This window comes from Schistocerca gregaria, chromosome 2, assembly GCF_023897955.1.
Source record: "Schistocerca gregaria isolate iqSchGreg1 chromosome 2, iqSchGreg1.2, whole genome shotgun sequence".
Taxonomy (NCBI): Eukaryota; Metazoa; Arthropoda; class Insecta; order Orthoptera; family Acrididae; genus Schistocerca; species Schistocerca gregaria.
Window position 1 is genome coordinate 776,925,808 of NC_064921.1, and position 21,505 is coordinate 776,947,312.

Consider the following 21,505-nt stretch of genomic DNA (forward strand, 5'->3'; position numbering starts at 1 on the left):
ACTTCATAAATTTAAATGTTCTTCAATGGAGTAAAAGCAGTGATGCTCTAAATATGACTTCAGAGATTTTCCGAAGGTATTGAATCAGTAACAGCTATTATGTTTTCAGGAAGTTTGTTATAAAGAAAATATAGAAACTTTAAAAATGTGGTGCTTTAGAAGAATGCTGAAGATTAGATGGGTAGATCACATAACTAGTGAGGAGGTACTGAATAGCATTGGGTAGAAGAGGAATTTGTGGAAGGACATGTTCTGAGGCATCAAGGCATCACCAATTTAGTATTAATGTAATGTAATGTAAAAATGTAGTAGAGTGGAGAGCTGCATCGAACCAGTCTCTGGACTGAAGACCACAACAACATCTAGCAAATTAAATTAGTAATAAAGTTCATGTCATGCCTCAGTTTTCATTAATTATTATAAACATGTGCAGAAGTAAGTCTGTTGTAAAATAACAACTATTCTCAAACTGTAATTTACCGTGAACCTGTAATTGTAAATGTGTACTGATGTGTCCAATGTCACTCTAAATAGTGATTAAAGGATGACTGAATGAATAAACTAATAACTAAATAAGTAAACTACCATCTTTGGTAATGAATTATTTCTGAAGGATCCATCTGCTGTGCTCTCTCTAGTATTGTTGTACTTAAAATCACTCCAGATCGATATATGCAGGCATATGTCTGTTTCCAGTGAATGATCACCAAATTGTTTATCTAAGAAATAATGAGTCTTACCACCTGTTTATGTGAATACATTGTGTTCATTTACATTGAGAATCAACTTCTTGTCCACGCACCAAGTTCTGATCCACTTCAGGTTTTGTTGCATTTCTGTACAATTTTCTGAAGTTGTAACGTCCTTGTATGCAACAGCATCACATGCCATTAGCATTTAGTAAATTCTAAAGGTATCCACTGGGCCATTTATATGTGTCATGAACAGTAACAGTCTTACAACACTATTTTAGGATACACCTACATTTACTATCGCCTCTAATTATTTCCCAATTGAAAACCATATTTTGTATCAAATACCTTGTGGGAGTCACAGAGGAAGGAGAGCAATATTACATACTGCCTTTGGGTGTAATGAAGGAACAGCAAGTGAATTCAGATTCACATGATTGCAAAATGTATATTATCACCAAAGAAGAGATTTTTAGTTTCCCAAACATCATAAAATGTGTCCCATTATACCATAACAGATCAGGCTCAGTGAAATAGGCCTGTAGCATGTTCATTTGTCAGTGACCCTTTTGAGAAATGGAAATTACCTACGGCTTATTTTAATTACTTACATCACTTGTTGTTCTAACAACCTGTGGCAAAATGCTGCTAGAAGGGAAGCAAGCTCTCCCACTATGGAGCAGTTTTAGTTGGTTTTCAGTTTTTTGATGACCTACGTCTATATGTATATTACAGCATTTGCATGACTATCTAAAAGAGTAGTCATAGTACAATTTTTTCCTGTTGTGTTTCAGCATGACATCATAGTAATTCGTGTTTATGTGTTGTGTTTCAGCTTCTGATGTTACATTATGAGCGCTGTGCCAAGTACTATGGCACATCTTTTGGACAGGGCATGTATGGAGCATCAAGTGATGAAGAAAAACGGTTGACCATGATGCTATTTAGCAATATTTTTGACTCATTGTCTAAAATGGTAAGTAAAAAGAGCATTGTTGTAACCAGTGAAATTGCAAAACTTGTTTAATATTGAAGTATATAGAAATCTTTTTTTAGTATTGAACATAAATCTCTAGACTATGCAAAAATCATGACTTTCGTCACAAGAAACACTGGAAAAACTAGCATACCAAACACTCTGTGTGTTATGAATGTGTAACCATGCATCACTTCCAAATACACTTAAATATCAACATGCAAATATATATCATCTGGGATGCCAATTTTGTAAAAATATCTATCTATGAGTTTTCCTAAAATTACTTGAAACTTTGAAAATTTATATAAAACTTATTCAAGCCACTTACATGGTGAAACTACTTGGCGAAATTTTTTAGGGAAGTAGAGCAAGCTTTGATTCATATAGTAGAAGAGTTCTAAGCAAACCACTGCAAACGCCAGCGACAATTGTGGCAAAGATGACCCGGAGTGCCCTTGTTGTGTGTGTTGGTTTGAAAGTCCAAATTTGTTACAGCTGTGCAATGTAATTTTTGCATTGAGTACAGTAAAGAACCTCCCATGAAGCCTACCATCTATGAGTGGCATTAGCATTTTGTTGAACAGGATGCTCCGTAAGCAATAAAAATCTTTGGGCTGACTGCCCTCGTCAGATAAATTATAGAGAAAATGAGGCAAAGCTTTGTTAACAGTCCTATAAAATAGAGCCAGCTGGCTTCTTGTGAGCTGGGCATCCCACATGTTACTGTATGGTATGTGTTACGAAGACTTTCACATCTTGAACCACACAAATTAACAACAGTACAAGAACTAAATGATAGTGATAGGATTGCTCACAAGGATTTTTGTGGTGAAGTATATTACATTTTTAAATAAAACAAAGGTATCATTCAAAACATTACATTTAGTGATGAGCCGACTTCCTCCTTAAGCTGTACCATTATTAAGCACAACTGCAGGATTTTAGGGCAGTGAAAATCCACAACAAAACTTTTTAACATGTTCATAGTAGCCCTGATGTTATTTGTTTTATACGTTGAACAAGAGCATAGTTTACTGCCATTTCTTTTTCCAAGATAAAACAGTCAGTGGAATAGTGTATGTGGAGGAAAGCTTTTCTTTGTGTCCACTGCCAAGGGGTGCTACAGACTACCAATGAAATGCGCAAGTATCACAACAACAGATATATGAGTGTTGGGACTTAAATAGTGGTAACTATTTATTCACCACTGATACAAAAGAATTACATGTTTGCACCTGTTACTGTCCTTCACAGTAGTCACCAGTGTTGCGAAGAACCCATTGCCAGTAATGTGGAAGGCATAGTATACCGTTAGCAGAGCCTGTTCTGCTGATGGTGCAAATGAGTGGTTTACTGCCTGTCGAATCTCTTGAACAGTTCTGAAGCGAATGCCACGATGTGGTTCCTTCATCTTTGGAATCAAGTCAGTCACAAGGACTTAAGTTGAATTACTGTTCATTTTTGGAGCATCACCTGTGACCAGCTTTGTGAAAGAAGCGGCGACACTTTCTGTGCAACCCACCCATCAACCCATCATTATGCACGACAATGCGCAGGTGCATACAATGCTGCTGTGACTGCTCGTTTCGGTTGATGGTACTGGGACGTACTGTTCCATCCACCATACTCCCCAGACTTAAGCCCTTGTGACTTTGAATTGATCCTGAAAATGAAGGAACCACTTTGTGGCATTCGATTCAGAACTGTTCGAGAGATTGAACGGGCAGTAGACTGCTCCATTCGCACCATCAACAGAACAGGCTCTGCCAATGGTATATTACGCCTTCCACATCACTGGCAATGGGTTCTTCGCAACACTGGTGACTACTGTGAAGGACAGTAACAGATTCTACACAACACTGATGACTACTTTGAAGGACAGTAACAGGGGCAAAGAAGTAACTCTTTTGTATCAGTTGTGAATAAATAGTTGCCACTATTTAAGTTCCAGCTCTTGTGTAAGAAATAGCACTCAAATACAGTGTCCATGAATGAATGTGCACAGTACTAAGTAAGAATAGAAATATCACTCGTAGGTATTGCCTGGGATGCACATACATGATTAAGTCCATGAGTGTATTAGCAGCACAGCAAGAGGGACCAAGGATGATCGACAGGAGGATCCAACTTGGCATATAGGAGCATGCCCTTAATATGATGATGCTTCCAAGGTGTTTGGCATAAGCAGATGTCAGAGGCATAGTTCAAATGGCTCTGAGCACTATGGGACTGAGGTCATCAGTCCCCTAGACTTAGGATTACTTAAACCTAACTAACCTAAGGGCATCACACACATCCATACCCGAGGCAGGATTTGAACCTGCAACTGTAGCGTGGCACCTGAGAGCAGCAGATAGCAGTAACAGCGAAGCATCAGCAACAGCTGATCATTTTGCAGACTGCTGGACTGGTTAGCTTGAAACCTAGAGTGTTCACTGTCCACAGCATGGTCCGGTGGTGGCCTAAATACTCTATTGTCCAGTGAAGGGATACCTGCATGGCACTGAGTGGGCATGTGGTGTGGCATAAGAAAATTGTGCCCAAACTACAGTGCTCCCTACCTCAATAGGGTCACTGCCTATCAGTGAGGTTGGCTCAGTCAGACACAGTGGGGGCTGTGTAAAGCTACAACATAAACAGCCTGAGCCATGCTCATAAACAGCTTGGTAAGTTACGTTGGTGTGAACTGTTTAAGTGTCTCCTCCCCGAGAGGTGGCAACCCATAATAACAAGCATTGTGTGTACAGCAGTGTAATCTCAGGTGGATGCAATACATTTTGATCCCACTGATTGACAAGGCTGACCAAGAGTGTAGCAATCATTTCATGCAAGATGACACACTACCACACTACTTCAGCAATGTCCTGACTTCCTTCCCCATCCTTCCCTAATCCGATGAGACCGATGACCTCGCTGTCTGGTCTCCTTCCCCCAAACAACCCAACCCCTCAGCAATGTCCGTAATTTCCTCAGTAATCACTTCACAGATAAATAGTTTGATTGAAGTGTGCTGATTACATGGCCTCCATGTTCACTGGAACCGACACTTCTTTATGTTATCTGGTTGTATTACCCAGTATGTACCACCCTCACCATCTTCTTTAGCAAATTTCAGAGTAATAATCTACATTTCACCTAAACAAGTTACACTTGGCATGCTGCAGTTAGTTTAGGGAGAAATCAACTTTCAAATGGGATGTGTGCTGTATAAGCAGTGGAATTCATGTTCAACTTGTTTAGCTACAATATAAAAAAAAAATGATGTACTTTGCTGAAAATTACACCAAAACCAGATCAGTAAGTCATCTGACTAAATCTATATGAACTTTCAAAGTTTTTACGTAGTTTAACTTGTTTTGCTGATTTCCTATGAATGTCAATGTGTAGATATACAATGTTTTAGTGTATTTGATCTGTTTTTTTCTTCTTTGTAATTTCTGGTTGTCACTTGGTCTTTTATTCCACTGTGTATACTTTTCCTGTTACCATTGTTAACTGCAAGTGTCCTGAGTCTGTTGTTTAACTGCCTGCACTTTTATTCAAGAAATAAAACTCATTCATCATAAGCTGTGATAACTTGATTACAGTCTGTCTACATCTACATCTACATCCATGCTCTGCAAGCCACCTGACGGTGTGTGGCAGAGGATACCCTGAGTACCTCTATCGGTTCTCCCTTCTATTCCAGTCTCATATTGTTCGTGGAAAGAAGGATTGTCGGTATGATTCTGTGTGGGCTCTAATCTCTCTGATTTTATCCTCATGGTCTCTTCGTGAGATATATGTAGGAGGGAGCAATATACTGCTTGACTCTTCGGTGAAGGTATGTTCTCAATTTATCTATCATCTCCGTAACGCTTTCGCAATTACTAAATGATCCTGTAACGAAGTGTGCTGCTCTCCGTTGGATCTTCTCTATCTCTTCTATCAACCCTATCTCGTACGGATCTCGCACTGCTGAGCAGCAATATTCAAGCAGTGGGCGAATAAGCGTACTGTAACCTACTTCCTTAGTTTTCAGATTGCATTTCCTTAGGATTCTTCCAATGAATCTGTCTGGCATCTGCTTTACCGACGATGAACTTTATATGATCATTCCATTTTAAATCACTCCTAATGCCTACTCCCAGATAATTTATGGAATTAACTGCTTCCAGTTGCTGACCAGCTATTTTGTAGCTAAATGATAAGGGATCTATCTTTCTGTGTATTTGCAGCTGTCCAACAGGTTATGGGCTCAGGAGAATGTATTTTGTTACCAGAGTAATGTTTTATTTTCTTTTCATCAAACAAGACTCTCACATGAATTCAGTTACATCAAGGGATTTTCATGTATACAGTGCAAAAATTAGAGGATGAATTGAAAGAACTTTTCAGTATCCCAAAATTTGATAGGAGTAATTTTTAGTTATGGACATGTTTAATGGAAATTGACTTTCTTGCTGATAGAAGTAAAGTAATGCTAGTTGAAGGCACAGATGCACAGAACTTGTGGGATGAACATTATGCACTTTTTATTTTGTCTGGTTTCAAATTTGAGTAGCTCAAAACTGTGATGTCTTGTACTACAGCAGATGGTATGTGCAACAGGCTTAAGACAATTCATGCATAGTGTTCTGCAATAAATAAAGTTACATTGAAAAACAGTTCTTTAATTATAAAATGTCACACTGTGACAATACAGCTCAACATATTAGTAAAGTTGAAGCATTAGCACAATCTCTTACAGATGGTAAAACACTGGGAGATAAAGAACAAATTTCCAAATGTTTACATGGACTTCCAGCAAAATATGGTTCATTTGTTAAGGCTTGTTTGACAAAAGCAGCCAGACATTTGACAAGTTCAGTGGTTGTAAAGTAATTTAAGCATAAGTAATGTGAACAAGAAGAATGTTGATTGGTATTATCATCTCAAGAAAGATCATTTTAAGGCTGAATTCAACAAAATACTAATTTGTCGAAAACCTAAGTGCAGAAATTAGAAACATTTTTTACCTTAATTGTGATAATTTTTGGCTTACTGATCATACTGTGTCAAAACAGAGAAAGAAATCTTTTTTCAGTGGAAAATGTCTCAAAGTTGAAAATCAGTGTTATGGAATGTTATTTTCTGTGGAAAATATTTAACAAGCAAATTATGTATCATCTTACTTAGCACTGTCATGGCACAAGAGGTTGGGAAATGTATAGATAATTTGAAGAAAATGGCTGACTGTGGTTTGATTCCAAATTTAAGATCATATACTTTAATGAAATTCTTCAGTGCATCATGTCATTATGGTACACAGCATAAGAAGGGATTTAAACCTTATTTACAAACTCAAGGCTGTGCTTCATTAGAAATTGTTCATGCTGATATATGTGGAAAAATGCCCCATACATCATTAGGTGGAGCCAACTGTTTTGTTGTTTTTAAAGATTACTGTACTTCACACAGACTTGTTTATTTTGCCAGGAAGAAAAGTTATGTATCTTCTGTGTTCATAGAATTTCAACATTTGGTTGAAAGGCAAACAACTTAATGTTATTAGGACTGACAGTGGGACAAAGCTTGTTAATGAACAATAATGTAATCATCTATGAAACCAGTTCACCATATGGCCAGTGCAGAATGGTAAAGCTGAATGTAAAATCAGATCTATGGTGGAAAGTGATCACACAATACTACTTTATTCTGGCCTTCCAGAGACACTTTGGGCAGAAGCCATAATTAAAGCCTGTTAATCCTATAACAAAGAATGCACCAACTTAGGACCAACAATATTTCATGTGAATACAAGTTCCCTACAGATACAGTAGGAGATGAAGGTAAATAATCTGTTGAAAATGGAGATGATTTTGTTCAAGACCAAAGATCATGTACTGTTTCTTTCCCCAATTCATTGGCTATTGGGCCATGCCCATTTAGCCATCTCAGTAGTAATATTAATTACAACAATACGAAAGTAAGGACAACACAGCATCCAGTCCCCAGGTGGAGAAAATCTGTGGCCCTGCTGGGAATTGAACCTCATTTGGGCCTCTTCACTTAGTGATCCGCTGTGCTGTCCTTGCAGCTACCAAGGCAGACATTGTTCAAAAACCTTATTAACTAAAATCGACATTGCCATCCAGTTCGTTTCCAAAATTATGTGGCTTGTGCAACAGTCATTGATGAATCACAGACTTTCAAAAAGGCAGTGGCATCCAGAGACTCTGAAAGTGGCCTTTATATTACCAGTGATTTAATGGATCTACCCCCAAATTGCCAGGCTGTCAGTTATAACTGGGTTTACAGAATGTAACGTAAACCAAGTAGGTATAAATCTAGATTATGTGCCAAAGAATATTCCCAGAAATCTGGACTGGTTGTGGAGAAACTATCACCTGCTGTTAGGTACGAATCAGTTGATATTCTTTTGGCTTTGATCAGAATGTATGATACGGACACAAAGCAATTTTATGTGAAAACTGCCTTTCTCAATGGTGATTTACGGGAGGATGATTTTGCAAAACAGCCTGAAGGTTTCAACAGTGGTAATGTAAATTTAGTATGGGGGAGGAAAAGAAACTTTATGGACTGAAGCCATCTCCTTGTTGTTGGTATCAAAAATTTGTTAGTTTATTAAGTTGTTTTGATTTTAAACAGCTTTATTTGGATAATTGTGTATTTAATGCTGAAGTTAATGGCCAAGAAATATTTTTAGTTGTTTTTGTAGATGATGGACTAATTTTGAGTAAATCAACCAGAGCTGTAAGTTAAGTACTTGAGGAATTTAAGATTAATTTTGAAATTGTGACTGATGATGCCATGTACTTTGTGAGAATGGAAATCAGGTGAGGAAGGGAAAATAAAGAACTATTCATCTGCCAAAATGGCTATATTAGCCACCTCTTACAAAAATTCAGCATGAATAACTACAAGCTCAGTACAACACATACTTATTGGAGTTTACAGTTGCATTTGGGCCTGTGCCAGGCCAGTGAAGATACAAAATCCATGGAAAATGTTCCATTTTGTGAGGCAGTAGATGGACTGATGTTTGCTGCCACAGTGAAAAGATTTGATATAATTTGTTCAGTCTTTCAAGCAAGTCAGTTTTTCAACAACCCTGGATATGATCATTGGACTACTGTTAAATACATACTAAAAACTCTTCAGGATATAAGAGACATAGGTATTAAATACAGCGGTAGTAATCTTAAAACTTTATGTTTACTTAGATTCTTATTTTGCTGGGGAAATTGATACTCGTCGTTCAATAATGGGCTATGCTGCTATATCAACCAGCCAGCCTGTTGGCTGCTCATTTTGTAGGGAAGAATGTGTTGCCACATCTGCAACAGAAGCAGACTGTGTTGCAGCATCCGCTGCAGGTATTGAAATCACTTGGCTTCACCTTTACAGGAGGTTGGTGTCAGCATTGAGTAATCAACTCAACTTGTTGTGGACAACCAGAGTGCATAACAGGTAGTGAAAAATAATGAACATCATATAGGGGATTAAACCCCTAAAATTTCACTAGGTTTGTGAGAAAATAAATCATGATTCCAGTCTTGTTTCCTGTCAGGTCAGGAAAATCAATTGACAGGTATATTTAGAAAAGCACATTGAAAAGAAAATTTTCAGACTAATTGCAAATCATTATCAGTTGTGTCTCTAAAATCAGCAAACAAGAGTGTGAGTGTTGCATTGTGTTGTGCTGATCATCTCTGAATGTCTGGGTGCAGGGTATATAGAGTTTTAGTGCATTTTACATATTTTTATCTTTGGCAGTTTTGATGGACACATAATTGCTGGTGTTTTGTCTCTTGTGTTTAAGTTTTGCAGTTTTATTCAAGAAATAAAACAGGATAGATTAATGAAAGAATTGTAGGGAACTCAGACCAGAGAAAGTAAACAGAGACTTTTGTTTCCAGGATTATGATCCAGAACTGTTTGGTAAAGCACTGCCTTGCCTCACAGCAATAGGATGTGCCCTTCCACCTGATTACTCATTGTCAAAGAATTATGATGATGAATGGTATGGATCAAAAGATACGTCAGATCCTGATGGGCCATACAACCCACAGCCCATAAACACAAGCAGGTAAAAAGATTATGGATGTCATTCATTTAGAATTCTGTGCAATACATTGACATATTTATCAGTCTAAATTGCTTCTTTTATAGTGTTGTGTTGAACAATGACTTGAACACAATTGTTCAGAAGTTCTCAGAACATTACCACGATGCCTGGGCTAGCAGGAAATTGGAAAATGGATGGGCATATGGTGAGCAGTGGTCAGATTCATCTAAGACACACCCTCGTCTTAAACCCTACAACATGTTGAACGACTATGTAAGTAGAAAATGATGTTTTATGAAAATAAGTATAATATTAATTTCTTCATCTGCTCTTATTTGTTCATATTTGTTTTTTGTGTACCTCTTTCAGGAAAAGGAGCGCTACAAAGAACCTGTACGAGAATCATTGAAAGCTCTCTTGGCTATTGGCTGGACTGTAGAACATACAGAAGTGGAAATTCCATCAAACAGCAGAAATTCCATGAGAAGATCATCAAAGGTGGGAATATGCTGACTGATGCAGTTCCTCAAATGTTGTGTGATATGTAACATATGATATTTATTTATCTAGCTTTATTTGTCAACCCATGAAATGTTAACAGTTGTTGTTTATATGCAGGGAGGAGAACAGTCTTCCACACCTTTTAACTATAACCCTCATCCTGTGGATATGACCAATCTTACACTGAGCAGAGAGATGCAGAACATGGCTGAAAGGCTTGCTGAGAATGCTCATGACATTTGGGCCAAAAAGAAGAAGGAAGAACTCATTACTTGTGGTATGTATTTTTCTTGTATTACAGAGACTGATGATGATAATAAATCTTATGAGTCCATTAACTTCTTGTTAGATTGGTCTCCACCCTGTAGCAATTGTTTAAATGTTTCCATTTTCCACTTATGCCTAAGTTTTTATCGTGTTATTGCAGTTTTGATGCTTGGCCATTCTAAAGAATGTACAAATATTCAAGGCCATGTTACAGCACAGATATTAGTTATAAGTAATGATCCCTTATACTTATAGTATAATACCATATTTACGAGTGCAGAATACAAACCTGTACTGTCATAAGTAGAAAATGATTCATTTAAATGCTTACAAGTGTCACACTAGTTCCACAATTTATTTTGCATGAGAGGATGGTAAAGTTTTGGTTCTGACAAATGTTAAACATAGAATGTCTTACTTTGAAACAGGTGGTGGCATTCATCCACAGTTAGTACCTTATGATCTGCTGACAGATAAGGAAAAGCGAAAGGACAGGGAACGATCACAGGAATTCTTGAAGTATCTGCAATACCAGGGCTATAAACTACACAGGTATGTCTGTAATTTCAATAAAATTATAAACTTTTGTGTTTATCTTTGTGCACATTTCAAATTTTTCTTGGAGAAAATGGTTATATTTTATTCCATTATGTGTCCTATCCCTCCTCACCTCCAGCCACAGTAAGACAAAGTATAGTAAGGTCAGGACAATATCTTGAGATTGAGTTGTATATATCAGCCAGTGGAATTCAGGTGCACACAGTAGCACAGAGGCTTGTTGTAGCTGACTCGTTTTCTGTGTTATGGCTTATTTTAGTGACTTGTGATACACAATGTTGCAAGCTTAATGCAGTTAAAGAATGCTGTAATAGTATCCTTCCAGTTCACATCCTCATTGTCACACGTTCATCTTCCAGCATTCCATCATTGGCACAAAACGATGACATAAGCAATTTCCATTCTTTTTTGTATTTCATCTTTTCAGTTTTGTAGTATAATAAATTTATTTTAATGTCACCTATTACCTGGTATCTTCTCCGTCCTGTGAGCTTCTGTTCTTTCACAGTTCTTTCTAAACCATTCTTTTTTTTATGCAGCCTGATTTCATAAAATACCATCATTGATTATTTTTTCTGCTCTTGATTGTTGTTAGTAACTGTCTTTCTTCATCCCCTATTTTTAATATCTTCTAAGTCTTTATTTTCTCTTTCCAGCTCACTCCTACCTTTTTCTAGCGCTGCATATTGAAGATTTCTTAACATTGTTCTTTGTACATTGACAGTGTCTATGTTTCAATGTCATATAAGGCTATTTCCATACTGACCATATAGCTAACTGTGCTAGGACACACACACAATATTTTCTTTTTTTATTTGCTATTCATGTTATCATTTCTTTTTTTGTCTCATCTCACTGTTTATTTTACTCCCAAACACTTAAAAGCTGACTTCTTGTTTTACCATTGTTCTCCAGTGTTTCACTTTTGTCTTACATTTTCCCCCTGGCATTCACTACTGTATTCATCTTTCAGGCATTTATCTGTGAACTATGTTGTTTAAATCTTTTCTTCAATTCCTTCAAACAGATATTGACTTTCTTCTCATCTTCATCTAGTAAACTATAACATAAAAAATAATCAATTTTCGAAAATATAATGTAATAGGATAGATAAAATCTGCTCACAAAACATCAGCAGGAGAACACACACATAAAAAAGGTATTACATATGCAAGCTTTTGGAGCTGGTGGCTCCTTCTTCTTGCAGAAGGGTTGAAGGGAGAAGGAATCTTTCCATTTCATACCGTCCGGCATGTCTCCTTTGACTCAGGGTTCTCGGTGACTTTTCCGAACTCTACCCCTTTTTCTAAATCTCTCCAGTCCTTTTCCTTCTCCTTCAACCCTTCTGCCAGAAGAAGGATCCACTAGCTCCAAAAGCTTGCATATACAATACCTTTTTATATGTGTGTTCTCCTGCTGCCACTTGGTGAGTATATTTTTTATCTATCCATTTACATTAAACTACATCATCAGTAAATCATATAAGTGAAGATGAGCTAAGGTGGCCACTCTGAGAGAAACTGAATTTTCACCAAACCATTGTTATTGAGGGAAGCTTGCCACTTACATGTTTTGAAACTACATATTATAAGGTATCACAACAAATATCTTTAAGTGACAAAGGAAATAAATTATAGGAACTACAGGCTTTTTTGAGCAGTTACATAGTGGCTACCTATCTCTACCTGAGTAGGTAGTGTGACCAGTGCCATTGCAGCAGGACCACATGTTTGTTGTTCTGATTTCCAGTCACATTTTCTAGACTTCTTGATGTCCTAGTATCTGTGACTATACCAAGTAGCTCTAGCAGCCAATTTTCAATCAGATTTTTGTATTAAACCAAGTAAAACAGAACAGAGACAGTTTTAAATAACAAAAGTTAATTAATTCAAAACCGTCACAAAGGGATGAATGACAGATGATAGCTTTGTTACTCACCATGGAGGCATTGAGCCGCTGACAGGCACAGTGAAAAGAGTGCAGTGCATTATTTAAGCTTTAGGATGAAAAGCTTTTTTCCCCCTACCAGCTCCAACAGTCAGAGACCGTAGCAATGTGTGTGTGAGTTGTGCTTGTGCGAATGTTTGTGTGTTTTCTATTTTGGAAGAAGGATTTTTTGCCCACAAGCTGAAATGTGTAGCAGTCTTTTCACTGTTCATGTCTGCAACTCAATGTTGCCTCTATGTGGTGTTGTGAGTTCTTTTCATATTGTTGTTATTCCATCCTGAACTTCCCATTGGTGGGTGGTAGCTTTGTATATTTAAAGAGTTTAGAAGTCTGTATGATCAGCAATGTGATGTGTGATGTTTGGAAGTAACGAACTCTTGTTAGGGTAGACACCCTGGTCACTTTCCCCAGCAAGTAGAATAGCCTGTTTTCATGATTGGACACCAAGTCAGCATTATTGGTTTAGAGATGAAAGTATGAAATTGAAAGAAATAACAAAGAAGTATGTATATAGGCCAAAATATGCTGTTAAGCACTGATATTGTAAAAAAAGTATTACTTTACATATAAGTGAGATAACAAGAATTACATAAATTACGTACTTTACTTCACATGACTGAAAATCAGAAAAGTTTTTGCTAAAGAATAACAGAACAAGCTTCCTCTGTCAAACTCACTGAAAAAATGATGGTGTATATTAGGACTAGTTTGGCCCTTCCTGACAGGGCAAAAAATATGCAGTGGTCATTTTTCCCTTCCTGGGCAATTTACCCCACCTTCCCTTACATGTGCTTTTCCTTCCAAATATTTATACCCCTCCTTTCTTCTGAATTCAGTTTTTTTGCTGTTTCTTTCAGATAAATATTTAATAATATCAGTGATAAATAGCATCCTTGTCCATACCAGTGACAGTTTCATTCTGTGTTTGTTACAATTTCCTGCTATTTATTGAGTCATATAAAATGCTTAATAATCTTCTTTATTTCTAGTAAACAAATGAATTCAGTATACGTAGTGCTTCTTGTAAGCTCTGAAGGCCTAAAAATTATGAAATATTGTGGATCATTGCATAGTGATTTGTGCTTTAGTGACGATGTAAAAGTTCATGAATAGCTTGCCTTCTGTCAGTCATAAAACAGTTCAATAAAGTGAGTCATTTTTGTTGTATATTTCCATCCATTTCTGTGTGGAGGTTATTTGTGGCCAATTTTTGCAGGCCAACACGGTCTGGTGCTGGAGAATCAGAACAAACGACTGGTGCCATATCAGTAGAGCTGAGATTTGCATACAGTCTGTTGGAAAAATTAATACAGTACCTAGACACTGCATCAATTAATATGAAAATGTTCAAACCATCAAGCACCTTCAGCCGACGAACAAGCTTCAAAACTTCAACAAGAGACATCAAATTCTTTTCGAAGGTATGGCATTTACTGTTTCAGGTTGACTGATAGTAAAAACTTGTGTCTGCCTGGCCCTTTCCCATTTTCAGTACTGCTTCTTGTCCCCCCTTCTAGTGTCATCAGCTGCTCCATCACACTTGTAGTTGTGGCAACAGATGTACAGAACTGAAAATGTGAATACATTGATCAGAATACCCATGTTATTATAACAGTTGTTGCATGTCACATTTACTCACCGTATAATTATTATTCTCTGTTCTTCTGCTCTAATGACAAGCAGTGTCTAATCATAAACTATATTTTAATTGGGTTGAAATACATTTTAACTCAAATAGTGAAGTACGTGTATTTCAGTGTTTAAGATCAGCCCAGTGACAGATACCTTCTATCCTCACGTAAAATTAAAAAGCTCATACATTGCCAGATTGTGCCATTCTACTGAATAGTGGCAAGTGTTCATATCTGCACAGTAGAAGGGAATCAGTTCAGTGACTGCACACAGATATTTTTATAGATGCAACATTGAAATAAGTCATGTATACTTTCATATTATTCATGAATTTGAACTTAATCACATCTCAACAGCACGTAGGTAATTAACATTAAAGAAAAAGTTGGACGTACACTAAGTGTGCAAGCAGTACAATGATGGTTTGAAAAATTTCATTTTGGTGATACAAACTTTTAACATGAAATTTGTATCGTATTTGCAGACACTGGCAAGGAAAATTGTAATGAATCTAGCAGCAATATCATGTCCACACAACTCCAGAGTTTTGCTGTACTGTCAGGACCATATAAACATGAGTTCCACTTGAGGTCATATAACAATATGATATGCTATCCAGAATTTTAGCATGCATTGCTCTCCTAAAATGTAAATTTTTCACTTTTGTGTAATTTAGTGACAATTTGAAAAATAACATGTCTGGATACATACCCCAAAAATATACAGAAACTGTTTGTTACAGGAGAGGGAAAAAAAAAATTAAAAAAAAATTCTACAGCAATTATAATGAAATTCAACTTTGCTCAAAATATTACATTCATATGAAATTTCTATGTTGGTGATAAGAAGTTTTATTAATATCATACAATTATAATGAATTACAACTTTGTTCAGCAGTAATACACACATATGAAACATCTCTGTTGGAGAACTTAACAATGTGAACAGTTTTTATTAATATCATCCACACATTCTTAGTGCAATTATGAATTAACGTACTGTCAAACACACTGGATGCCAAATTACCCTCAGTGTCACATTGCTGAAAGACTGAAATTAAGCATGAAGAAGTAGCCACTTTTATAAATAAAGTGTTCAGAATTATCTGTGACACACTAAATGTTGAAATGCTTTTTCCAGAGGAAGTTTTTGAAGTTGCAGCTGTATCTTGTTCTAATATATTGATGGTGGGGCAAAAAATTGCCAAGAAGGAGTTTTAAAACATAAATGAAAGATAGTAGGCATATTTCTACCTCTGAAAGATGGTGTCTATTGAAATTTCACACCAGTCACATGAGAGTGGTGCTAGTAGCACCACTGTGAGAATGCAAATCATGTCTGCTTTAAATACTCACTGTAAAGGTTGTGAGCATAGTTACCTTTGAGTTTGGATGTGATGAGTTGATTTAGTAAAGAATACCTTTAAAGTGACAAAGATGCTATTATCAACACCTCACTGAGCTTAAATACTAAAGTGTGTTTAAAAGAAATCTCTAAACCTCTTACTCACCTGATTAATTGCAGCATTAGAGAAAACATGTATCCAATGGTTGTAAACATGAGTGTAGTGAAACCAGAGTATAAAAAGGGAAGTAAGGAAGATGTCTCCAACTGTAGACTAATATCATTAATTCCCACTTTTAGTAAGATATTTGAAAGCATTATCCTTTCTCGGCTAAGTGCCTTTTTCACAAAACATAAACTGCTTGTAGATTCACAGCATGGCTTCAGAAAAGGGCTAAGTACAACCACAACAGTTCATCCATGAAGTTTACTGTCTGTTTGACCAAAAGATGTACACTGCAGGTATATATTTGGACATGACAAGAGCATTTGATGCGGTAAACCATAGGGTACTTTGTAAAAAGCTAAAATCTTACAGTATTGGGGATCAAGCCATAAATCTTCTAACCACATACCTGCTGAATCGTAAGCAAAGCACTAAATTGTCATACAAACTAGATAATAAAATCATGAACTCCCAGTCCACCAGTGAACCTGTATTACAAGGTCAGTCCTTGGACCCTTTCTCTTCCTTATATATATTAACAACATTGCACAACCCATTAACTACTATATTGTAAGCTATGCAGATGACACATCAATCTTATTCTATGGGAGTGAATCTAATGAGCTAGAATCTCTTGCTACTAGTGGTGTAACAGAAGTAACACTATACTTCAATGAGCAGGGACTCAAGGTGAATGTCACCAAATCTCAACTACTGACATTTAAAACAGGCAAGTTCTCTCCACAACAATATGAATAGTGTGTTTAATATCTCTGCAAAAGAAAATGTTAACAATAAATTCCTGGGTGTGTATGTTGATGAAAATTTGCGGTGGACATACCACATTAATTTCGCATGCGGAAAAGTCGGTAGTGCCATATATCTCTTCAGCCAGCTCGCAAAGATAGTTCCCAACCAAGCACTGAAATTAGTATATTATGGAACACTTTACCCCTTTTTCAATTACGGAATTGAAATATGGAGCTGTCCAGCTGATGTATATTTAAAAAGAATGCTACTACTACTACATAAAAGAGCAATAAGACATATACATGGGATGGGACATAGAGATTGATGTTGAGAAGTGTTTGTGCAGCAAATATATCTGACAATATATTCTCTGTACATCTTCAAAATAGTTGTATTTTTTATAAGTCAATGAACAGAAGCTATGAAGAGCAGTGATGTACATGATCACAACACTAGAACTAAGTGTAACTATTTCCGTAACAGAACAACATTAAAAGTGACTGATAGAAGTCCATATATCAGTGGTTTTATTTGGTATAACAAGCTACCAAACGCTCTAAGGACGCACACAGGAAATGTTTTTAAAACAAAATTAAAATCTTTTCCAATAGAAAAATGTTTATATTCTTTCAACGAATTTTAAAATAGTGATTGTAACATGAGGCACTAGCATATCAGTTGTAAAGTAATAAAAGTAAAAAATAGACATAAGAAGCAACAGCTACAGAATATAGTGTACTTTATAAGTGTAAATATAACCATAGTATTAAGTCTGACATTTGCAAAAGCCATCATTACAATGGCTCTATGCAAAGAAAATGTAAATAAATAAATAAGGTCATGTAATAGGGCTGTGAGGAGCTGTAAGTTCTTTCTGTGATATTGCAGAAAGACTCAACAGGAACATAGCCACTGTACGTGATTCCAGCAGTGGTGGTCATGGGAATGTACAGTTGCAAGAAGACCAGATTCCAGTAGTGCCACGTGACACTACTGAGAAGGAAGTCCATCGTGTTCGGTGTATGGCTCTGGCGCATAATACTGCATCTGTAACAGCAGTCTGGCCAGCAGTAGGCACCACAGTTGCACAAAAACTGTTACAAATCAATTACTTCAAGAACAGTTCCAAGCCAGATGTCCTGTAGCGTGCATTCCACTGATGCCTAACTACCTCAGTAGTGTCGAGTGAGAACTTACTGGAGGGCAGGGTGCGGTCTATTGTGTTTTCTGATGAGAGCAGTTTCTGCCTTGATGCCAGTGATGGCTCTGTCATGTTGTTATTATTATTATTATTATATTATAATAATTTTTTAAATATAAACGTTACTACATATCCCAGAACACGTAATCAACACCAAGTAATTAAAAAAAAAAAAAAAAAAAGATTTACATACCTCAACAACTGCATCATCTGCAAATAGTCTGATCATTAATATACAACATGAACAGTAAGGGACCCAACATGCTTCCCTGTGATACACGGGAAGTTTCTTCTATATGTGATGACGACTCACCATTTAAGATTACGTGCTGCATCCTAGCTACCAAGAAATCCTCAGTCCAGTTATATATTCTGTCTGATACCCACATGATTGTATATATTGTTATGTATAATCAGTGATTTTACAATGTAAACCAAATGGTTAGGAAATAATTGATCATAAATATTTTCTGTTTTTTATATGTTCTGATTGCAGGTACACTTACAATATGCTATGTAATGCTACAGGATGGAGTAAAAAAACAGTTCAATTCATTTCCACAACTATACGATCCACATTCGAATTAAATCGGGTGATGCTGAGGGTATTGGATTAGGAAATGAGATGCTTAAAGTAGTAAATGAGTTTTGCTATTTAGGGAGCAAAATAACTGATGATGATCAAAGTAGAGAGGATGTAAAATGTAGACTGGCAATGGCAAGGAAAGCATTTGTGAAGAAGAGAAATTTGTTAACATCGAGTACAGATTTAAGTGTCAGGAAGACGTTTCAGAATGTATTTGTATGGAGTGTAGCCATGTATGGAAGTGAAACGTGTACAATAAATAGTTTGGACAAGAAGAGAATAGAAGCTTTCCAAATGTGGTGCCACAGAAGAATGCTGAAGATTAGATGGGTAGATCATAACTAATGAGGAGGTATTGAATAGAATTAGGGAGAAGAGAAATTTGTGGCACACCTTGACTAGAAGAAGGGATTGGTTGGCAGGACATGTTCTGAAGCATCAATGGATCACCAATTTAGTGTTGGAGGTCAGCATGGATGGTAAAAATCATAGAGGGAGACCAAGAGATGAATACACTAAGCAGATTCAGAAGGATGTAGGTTGCAGTAGGTACTGGGAGATGAAGAAGCTTGCACAGGATAGGGAAGCATGGAGAGCTGCATCAAACCAGACTCTGGGCTGAAGACCACAACAACAACAACAACAACAATGATCCACGTAGCAAAAGAATAGACCAGAATATTTTATAGATTTAATGGACAGTAGTATACAAGTTTGAAAAAGGTGGGAAGGATTGTGGGTAGGATGTTCCTTAGTTCTTGATAAGGGATAAGTGGTAGAAGTCCAGGTGAAGGATGTGTTTAAGTGGTTCCAATCAAGGGTGATTTTGATGGTGGTGGTGGGGGGGACTATTCTTTTACAGCTGGCTTTTGGGGGGTGATTGGAATATTGATCAGCCATAACAGCTATTTACAGACACTACTAATGTATTTCTTGACTTGTTGCACATCCCATAAGCTTCTTTTTGTGTTGGGATATGCAGCACACCGTGTGATTAAATATAAACTATGATTCTTAGACAATGTGTTATACTTCTACTACAACGCACTTATTTGTTGCAGGTTGTGCTTCCTCTAATGGAAAAGTATTTCAGCACCCACAGAAATTACTTCATCGCTGTAGCAACAGCCACTAACAATGTAGGGGCAGCATCACTTAAAGAAAAGGAAATGGTAGCAAGGTACGTATTTCTTCTTTAGTCTTAGTTGAAAATTCAGAATATCGTCTTGCCCATGGCCCAGTGGCTTTCACTTTACATTTTTTTCCCATTAACCTTGATGTGAAGCAGCTAATGTGTAACTTTATTTAGTTAGTTCTGTGTTTTACGGATCACATTCGTGGCATATGTTATGGCGCAGAAAGTTTGAATTGAACTAAAGATTGCAGAAACAATTAAAAAAACCTGAGCAATGGATGATTTGCAAGAAGAAAATGAAAATGAGGAAAGATTGGTACTCATTACGTATATGAGTCATTGAACAGCAAACAGGCAATTTTAGTAGTGGGCATTTAGCCCCTGGACAAAGTAGTTCATCAGATGGAGAAAAACATGGGCACACCCATACGCACACATACATGGTCCTGTCACATTAATGTGACCACTGCCTATATTCCACGTCATCTTGCAATCAGTAACCACTCATAGACAGCAGATGTCAGCAACAGCAGTGGAGGGTGAATATGACGAGTCAGGGAGAGGAGCAGGGGATGGAGAGAGGGGGTGGCATGTGGAAAACAGTGCAGTCATTGTTATAATGCGAAACAGAGCAATTTATCTGACACCCAAAATGGCATAATCATTGGCTTTTGTGCCAAGGGTGCAAGCATTTCCGAAATTGCTAACTTTGCAATTGTTTGCATGCCACCAGCGTTTAATTATTCGGTGCATGGCAAAATGACGCTATCCAAAACTGCACCAAGGCAACTGTGGTGCACCACAGGCCATAGACGACAGGGGCAAACAACAGCTGCAGAGTTGTGTATGGATGAATAGACATGCCACTGTTGAGCAAGTGACTTTTGAGATGAACTAAGGGGCTATTGACAGGATCTCCATAACAGATATTCTGCAAACATTGCTGCGTATGGGCCTTCGCAGCAGGCTCTTGGTTCACACACCCATGTTGCCTGCTCTTCGTGGGCATCGGGGGGCTAGAATCTGCATGCCAATACCACAACTGGATGTCCTCTTAGTTGTGGCAGTGGGCCTATTCAAATGAATCACATTTTATGCTCCATTGGACAGATGACCATTGGCATGTACAGTGTGAAATGTATGGAAGTAATCACCTTGCACCAATCATCGGAAGGGTTCAGGCTGGAGGAGGTGGCACTCCCTGGGATATCTCTCCATTCTTGATGGCACAATGGATCACCACAAGTATGTATCTATTGTTGGGGACCATGTCAGCCCCTGCATAGAGTTTAATATAATTGGATTGATTAAAAACCTACTCACCAGGAGGCGGCAGGAAAGTTAATGAAATGTGCAAGCTTTTGGTGTCAGTGGCTCCTTCTTCTGCTGGAAAGGTTGAATGGGATGAAAGAAAAGGACTAGCGAGGTTTAGGAAATGGGGAGAACTATGGAAATGTCATCCAGAACCTTGGGTCAGGGGAGACTTATTGGATGGCATGAGAAGGCTCCAAAAGCTAGCCCATATTGTTAACTCTTATATGTTTTTTCCTGCTGCTGCTTGGTAAGTAGGTCTTTTTTGTCTTTCCAATTATATTTTTAAGAATTCATTATTTTCATTGATGTATTAAATTTTTTGGCCAGCATTCTTTCTTATGCAATATCCTTGTCAGTCTTTGTTGTCACCTATCTTGGTCAAA

The 21,505-nt window shown here is 37.2% G+C and overlaps 1 protein-coding gene across 9 annotated transcripts in view; it reads left to right on the forward strand.

Annotated features, from left to right (window-relative positions):
- The window catches only part of LOC126335019 (ryanodine receptor), a 691,249-nt gene that overhangs the window by 467,203 nt on the left and 202,541 nt on the right, over window positions 1–21,505 (forward strand). For all 9 annotated transcript variants that reach the window (XM_049997852.1, XM_049997851.1, XM_049997850.1 and 6 more), the window contains 8 exons: window positions 1,528–1,668; window positions 9,573–9,742; window positions 9,826–9,994; window positions 10,091–10,219; window positions 10,340–10,499; window positions 10,918–11,041; window positions 14,211–14,415; window positions 19,735–19,853. In XM_049997852.1, coding sequence (XP_049853809.1) covers window positions 1,528–1,668; window positions 9,573–9,742; window positions 9,826–9,994; window positions 10,091–10,219; window positions 10,340–10,499; window positions 10,918–11,041; window positions 14,211–14,415; window positions 19,735–19,853 — 1,217 coding nt within the window. The remainder of the gene's footprint in view (window positions 1–1,527; window positions 1,669–9,572; window positions 9,743–9,825; window positions 9,995–10,090; window positions 10,220–10,339; window positions 10,500–10,917; window positions 11,042–14,210; window positions 14,416–19,734; window positions 19,854–21,505) is intronic.